General features: G+C 37.8%; 1 protein-coding gene across 1 annotated transcript; it reads right to left on the bottom strand.

Moving 5' to 3' along the window:
* Window positions 1–963, bottom strand: LOC103750860 (olfactory receptor 51F2-like). Its single transcript, XM_008854139.1, has one exon. It carries the CDS (start codon window positions 961–963, stop codon window positions 1–3), a length of 963 nt encoding a protein of 320 aa, XP_008852361.1.
* Between the last annotated feature and the right edge of the window lie 6,828 nt (window positions 964–7,791).

The raw sequence follows: 7,791 nt of genomic DNA on the forward strand, positions 1-7,791 counted from the left end.
TCATCCAGCTCTAGAGCTCTGTGTTTCTTTAGAATGGAGAACTTTTATCACAGCTTTACGTATCTGCTTGGTCTTCACACTGTAGATGATGGGGTTCATTACAGGAGGGATCAGCAGGTAGGTGTTAGCAATCATGGTATGTATATAGGGTGGAGCTCGTTTCCCAAATCTGTGAACAAAGGACAAACTGATCAATGGAATATAGAACATGGCTACAGCCCCAATGTGGGAGATACACGTACTGAAGGCTTTCTTTCTCTCTTCTGGGGAAGTAATGCTGAGGACAGTCCTGATGATCAGGACATAGGAAAGGAGGATAAGGACTGAGTCCACTCCAACAGTAGAAATCATGGCAGTCAGTCCAACTGCGCTGTTGATCCTGGTGTCTGTGCACGAGAGCTTCATGACGTCAGGGTGGAAGCAGTAGGAGTGGTGGAGCACGAGGTTGTTGCAGAAGGTGAGTCTCTTAAGAAGTGTGACCATGGGTGTCAGCATCACAGTCCCCCTGATAACAATAGCCACTCCGATTTGAGCTATTCTGGAGTCAGTTAAAATAGTGGAGTACCTAAGGGGATTCGAGATGGCCACGTATCGATCAAAAGCCATAGCTAACAGCACTGAGGATTCCATGACAGTGAAGAGTTTGATAAAGAACATCTGTGACAAGCAGGCATTGAAGCTGATCTCCCTGGCACTGAACCAGAATATTCCCAACATGGTGACCAGGGTGGATATGGACAGCCCGAGGTCAGTGGTGGACAGCATGGAGAGGAAATAATACATGGGCTCGTGGAGGGTGGGCTGAGTTAAAATGATGAAGAGAATCAGGCTGTTTCCTGAGAGGGCCGTTGCATAGAGAAGGCAGAAGGGAATGGAGATCCAGGCGTGGAAGGCTTCCAGCCCAGGAACGCCAGTTAGCAGGAAGATGATGGGAGAAGCTGTGGTGTTCTGGAAAGCTGACATGCTAGATTAAAGGTACAGAATACGTTTGAAACAAAAAGCTACATTTCTTTGTGTATTCTAATGGCAAATAATTTCATTCCAACAGGAAACTGACCAAAGATGAATATCTGTATATTAAAGGGAAATATAAATGATGCACTTAATTGATAAACATTTGTTTGATTTCAACTACTACAGTGATATCTTTATTTTAAAAAAATTGTCTCAGCCCACAGATTTTCTCCTCTGAGGCTCTTGGCTGTTAGCTAAATTTGTACCATGTGACCGGCCTTCATTCTTCCTGCCCTGGATGGCACAGGGCGCTAGCATCCACCTGACAGAATGTGTTGCCATGTTCAACTAGGTTGCTGCTTTCAATCTGCCTAAAGACTACTTCTCCACATTCTCTGAATTTTGTGGAAACATATTTCTTAGGACATACTTAATGGAATGTTACTGTCATGTTTCGAAGAGAAAGATGAAATTTTAGTTTAAAAAAATCACATTTTTTGAGTAGAAAATTACAGACTGGGAAAATAAATCTACATAAGTTGGAAATGAGAGTGAGGGAAAAACATAGGTGAAGTTTCTGGCTGGAAAGGGCTCAGTGAAAATCCTGTTTTAGGATTCTTTAGTGGAAAAGAAAGGTCTTAAGTGGTAGACAGGAAGTGTAGGATACAAAAGGAGACCTAAATGTTTCCAGACAACACATAGTCACCCACATCAAGTTCTTCAAATAGCATCTAAGTAAACCTTATAAAAACAAATTGAGAAAATAATTGAAATGATGAAAATATTAGAGGCATAAAAAGAATAAAGTTATTCGAATTATTGAAATAAGCTTTAACTTTTGACTCTAAAGTTTACAGTAACAGCTGTCTTTAGGAAAGTTATGAAATTAATGTCAGAAATGCATGATCAAGCATCATACTGAAAATAATTAATAGTAATGTATTATATAGTTCCAAGCAGCAATATTAATATTGTCACTACAAAGATGAGATAAAAATTTGATCTGGTAGATCTACTAATCAACTTGATCATTCCAGAATATATACATTTATGGATATTATGACATTGTACTCTATAAATATATACAATTATTATTGCATATAATAATTTAAGAATAGAATAGTTTTCCAGGCGTGGTGACACACACCTTTAATTCAAGCACACAGGAGGCAGAGACAGGTAGATCTCTGAGAGATTGAGGCTAGTATTGTCTAATAATATCAGGCCATCTGGGTACACAGGGAGACCCTGTTTCAAAAAAGAGAATAGTTTAAAATATCAAACAAGAATTTTAAATACCAAACACACCCAAGAAGGAAAGAATAGAATTATCAGAAAGTGGATGTTTAGTAGGTTTGCAGAATTTGGAGCACGGCTTCTAAGAGGAGTGAAACATTCCTCTATATTGCCTAAGTTGAGATGAGGAATTACAAGACGTTCAAAATGCCATACACGTTCAGCAAAATTTCTCTTGTCTGTCTTCCCTTGATCGATCTCAGGAATGTTTATCCGGTAACAGTCTTTTGTATAGTTTTGTATGAAAAGCTAAAGGATAACATAAACTCTTCCCACAGAGTTCATAATCATAAGTGATGGAGAAAGAGCAGAACTGCTTTTCACAGCTTCAATACCTAGTGTGCAATAATGAATAATAACGATGGCTGTGGAGCGCAGAGGCCCCTGTGTGGGTCCATCAATTAGGGGTATCATGGCTTTTATTTCACATGAATGATCGAGTTGCTCTTTTTGTCATTGAATTCTAGGAAATTATATAAACACTTAAAATGCTATTTGGATAAACTTTCCCCCAATTCCTAATTGTTCATTTCTAAATAATTCAATTTATTCATGGTCCTTTTTTATTCTTCTTGGCAATTTATTCCTTCCCTTTTTTCTTGGGAGATCATAAGATAAAATAAACCATACAGTATAGTTTGGCCTGAGACTGGAGGAAGGTAGCACAATTCTGCCTTTCAGCTGGACCCAGGAAAGACTGCACATTCCTTTTCACAGTTAGAAACTATCTGCAAACTGTTGATTATATACCATAAACCGACAGGTCAGTTCAAAAGCAAACACGTGTCTCATGTTAGCAACTAAGGCTTAAAGAAAGCAAAATTGTGATTTTGTGCCTGAGGAAAACACAGGTTGTCCAGGGATACAAACTCCACACCCATAAGCTCTATGCATTTAGTTTAATAAGAGTATGGTGACTCTTATAAACAGTGAAAATTGATCAATTTTACATGCTCATTGTATATCAGACACTATATAGATAGAGTGTATATCAGAGAGACGCACAAAAAGCTACTAATTGTAGAGTACACGAAGATAGGAGTGTCTAAGAGATAAGAGACATAGTGCAGAGTGGTTGGTTCTGAGGACCTGTGTGCACAAATGTGTCCGTGTATCAAGAGGAACCGATTCCAAGAAATCAGAACACAGTAAATGACTTGTAACTAAAGTTTTGATGAATGGATGTGATTTTTCAAGAGTGAAAAACAGGACTAAGGGTGTCCTTGACATAGAGAATATGAGCAGTGACCGAAATAAGATAGCCACAGGGAAAACCACATAATGGTTCTTAGACCGGAGGCTGGGTGCTGGAGGTGAAGGGAATGGGGTAGGCCCTAAGGATCTTGAATTCCTTGGAAAGGATAGTGAGCCTAGATTTTGATACAGAACGTGAAGAGCCCGGCATTTCCAAATATTTTATGAATAAGTAAACAAGCCATTCTCCAACTCTTCTAATTTAACTTCAACAAAATTCCTTTCCTTCTTTAGAATCATGTTTGGTACTATTGGGTCACTGCAAGTTTTACCCCAACCCGATAATAAAAAAGCCTTTCCATATAGCAACGTAGATATTGTGAATATATTCAGTTCAACTGGGATATAGTAATATCTGACATTATTTGCCGTGGTGCTTAGATAGTAGAGAGATGGGACATAAACCTCGTTTCCTGTTGCATCTTTTGCAATTACCTCCCCCAAAGTTCTTTGACGAATGGCTTTTATTATTCTTCCTTCACCTTTGGTAACGAACAGGATTTTTTTTTTTCTAATGCCTCCCAGAAAATCCTCCAACTGTAACTAACGAATTTCTAAATACCTTATATAAGATTTCAGAGTTGTTTTTGCCCCTCATCTAAAATTTTGAATAATTCTTCCTTGGCCTTTTCTCTCTCAGTAACATCAATGATAATGTTACTCTGTTTTTTTTAACTTGTTTACAAGAAAATATTTTTTCCTGCCTTATAAATTGTGGTATCATGTAAGCGTTGCTTTCCCCCTCTTTTCCTGTTCTCCATGTACTCTCCTGAGGTCTCCTGGTTACCACCATGGCTATAAATAACACAAGTCCACACAATTTACAAGACTACAGTCTAATAGCACTTCCAAAGTTCTATACTGCAAAAGTTAGCAGAATAGTTGAACGCTTAAACATGAAGGCAGCAATGAACTTTAGAGACAGAGTGAGGTGGTAAAATCTGGAATTCAGAGGAATTCTAACAGCCCTTTGCAGAACAAATCAAAACTCTCCATTTTAACTGATAATAAAAGGTGAGTTAAATACCTATTTCTGAGGGACATCTCCATGGAATCCCTCAGTATGAACCAAACAGAACTCGTTTCCTCCCCCATGCCAAACCTGGATATTTCTTTTTTGTTTCATTTACCAGCTAAACTCTAATAGACATATAATTAAAGTGAAAAGCCCTCCTCTCTCTGTCTATTCCTTATTTTTGTCTTTCTTTCTAGGCAAATATTCACTAATAGATTTTTCTTTGAGTCTAATTCTCAAATGTCAAAACTAGAGTCTCAGGAAATAGAGGTCTATATAAGAAGGTAAACTAATATGAACCTATAGCAATGGTGTCAGCATGCACAAGACCCATGCAAACTCAAGCACAGAACTGTGGAAATGGACAGCAGGCCCCAGTCTTAGACAAAGAATTATTGGCAGCTGATTACTGCTGGGTGGAGAAGAGCTGATCTTCTTAAAGGGAGGGACTCTAGATAGGCTGACTAGACCCCAGTGGATGAACGTGCACTGAGGGACATCTGGGGACACTAATTTGACTCAGGTCTTAATATAAATGACAGAATGCATGAAATCTGGGGAGGGGGAGGGTATGGGAGGGTGTCATTGGGGAAGGAGGTATAAAAATGATTAAGTTCCAGGATAGCTGGGGCTACAGGGAGACCCTGCCTCAAAAAAAAGAGACAAGATTAAGATGTTGTATATGAAATACAGAAAAATTAAATGAAAACAAAGAAAAAATGAAGGTAAATTAATAGCAAACTGCTGCTGGGCTGCTAATGTGTACTTGAAGTTTGAGTTTATCATCTTTTTCTTAGGCTGAAAACCTTACCTTCTCAAATCGGAGAGGCACTAAATTTCCCCAAAATTACTCTATTTTTCCTTCAAGACAGGATTTTTATTATGTATTCCAGACTGGTCTCTATCTCAAGATACTTTTGTCTTGGGCTCCTACGTGGTGGGATTATAGGAGCCCACCATGTCTAGGTCCTCCAAAGTACCCTTCAGGGTGTTGTTGCTCTCAAATTTTTCAGACCCATCCTCTTCAGCCCATACACAACTTCATTATTTCTTGTGTGAAATATACTGTAATCTTTCAACCCACTTTGCTATTTGAATGATGATGTTCTTTTTCATGGAAATATAAGCTGGAGCCCTGTGGTTGTCTTCATATGTTCATTTAGACCACATGGCATCATCAATATTTCCCAAGCCATTGGCTTGTCATATGTGGTGGACCTGGTTTGGATCTGTGCTCAAACACTAGCTTGGAAGCCTTGGTTAGCAATAAAAATATCCATAGCAATAGATAGCATTTGTTAGACCTTTGACCAGCAAACATTGTTATGCTGTATCTTGTAATTCTTTGTATAATAACAGGTAGCAGGTATTATTGCATTCACCTTGAAGTTACTTTTCCAACAAGTACCAGAGAGGTTATGAAACCTATTCAGAATCACAAACCACTGGTGACCACATGAACCAGGACTTTTAATTCCAATGTTCTAGCTCTCAAAAGTAGCTTATTTCACCTAAACCTACAGATATATAAACTTTCTTTGACCTAGTTTATTCAACCATCATATTGGATGCAAACTGTACCTACTACAACTTTGGCAAGCAGAAAGTGTTAAAAATTAGTAATTTAAATTTTTTACTTTTAAATTAATTTAAAATTATTTCTTTATTATTCATTTGAGACAGGTCTCATATATCCCAAGTCCTTGAACTCAGTATGTAGCAAAGGATGACCTTGAACTGCTGATTCTCCTGCCTCCCAAGTGGTGGGAGGCATGCATCCCTACGAACAACTGTTAGATTTTATTTTTAGTAAGAGTTGTAGGAGGACTTAGAAATGAGAGTCACTGATCATGATAAATGCATCAATACACTAGCTGAAGTATCTGGCTGAAGACAATTTAGCCAACCCATAGCAGGCAGAACAAAATGCTCATTCTCCACATATTTCCAGAGACCACATAATTCAAAATTTCCCATTTTCCTTAGCCTATTATCTCACTGTTTTCTCTAATTCTGCACATCATGATACAACCCTTCTACATAGCTAAGAAAGTATAGCTTGTCCAGAGTTAAGTACTTCCACGGAACAAACTGTTTTACTTACAGAGCCCATCCAGCAGTTACGCAGTCCCTCTCAGGATAACTCAGAAGGCAAAGGAAATGTTAGATTCCGGGAGAGGGCTGAGCTTATGAGACTTAACCAGGTTGTTTGGTGATAAGCACAGAGCTGAGAGACCAGTTCCTGGTGGCACTGCTAATTCACAGTGCCTCTGGGGTGTGGAGGTTCCCAGAGGACCTCTGGTGCCTGATACAGTCTTTTTATATCTCTTCCAGAATGTGATTATTTATTGTGGCTACATGCTTTATGAGCTGATGTAAGTTTTGTCCTTATGACACTTCATTGAAGAGTTTGTCTTTTAAAAGCAATTTCATTGAGATATAGTACACACACTGAAATGTTTACCAGTTTATAGCGTATAATTTAATACATGGTTTTAGAAAATCACAGAATTATACAGCAATCATCACAATCTAATTTAGGAAAATTTTCAGCACCTCAAAAAAAGTCATAATCATTAGTAGCGGGTCACTTACGGTGGATTAAAAGATGAAATATCATATCAAGTTTCTTAAAAGCATATCCTGTTATGAGCATGGGCTACATTCCACCCTATAACTTCCTGACTCTTCAACATCTAAGAATATTCACAGCAGTACCATGATTCATTGGTGCAACAGAAACCTCTCAAAATTAGGAAAATAATTATTCATATATACATATACCTGATAAATATTTAATAAAGACAATCTGTTTTCCAAATATCCTATAAGTGCTGGAAACAAATAATACAGAAGAAGAATATATTACATAAGCCTCACTGTCCAGGAGTTTAGTTTACAAAATTAACAGATTAATCAGTAATTAGGTTAATCAATGAAAAAGTCATCTTAGAGGCATGAAACAGATGTTTTGTAAATATAGTTCTTAAAAAGCTCAGTCCATTAAATTTTTTAAAAAAGCTCAGCCCATAATTTAGGCATTCAGAAAACAAATTCTGTTTTGTTTGTTTTTCTATGATTTTACTTTTTGTCTATTTTGAAATTCCAGTACACTGGGTGGAGAAAAACTAGAATAATTTGTGGGCACTCCCTACTGTGTTCAAATGATAAGAATCTTGTACTAAGGAATTGGAGCAGGTAAGTAATGGATTTGGCCAGTGATGTCATTGGCTGTGAGGTGACTACTGCCCCCACCCTGTAGACTTTACTAT

Source organism: Nannospalax galili, unplaced genomic scaffold (assembly GCF_000622305.1).
Source record: "Nannospalax galili isolate Female #2095 unplaced genomic scaffold, S.galili_v1.0 scaffold1387, whole genome shotgun sequence".
NCBI lineage: Eukaryota > Metazoa > Chordata > Mammalia > Rodentia > Spalacidae > Nannospalax > Nannospalax galili.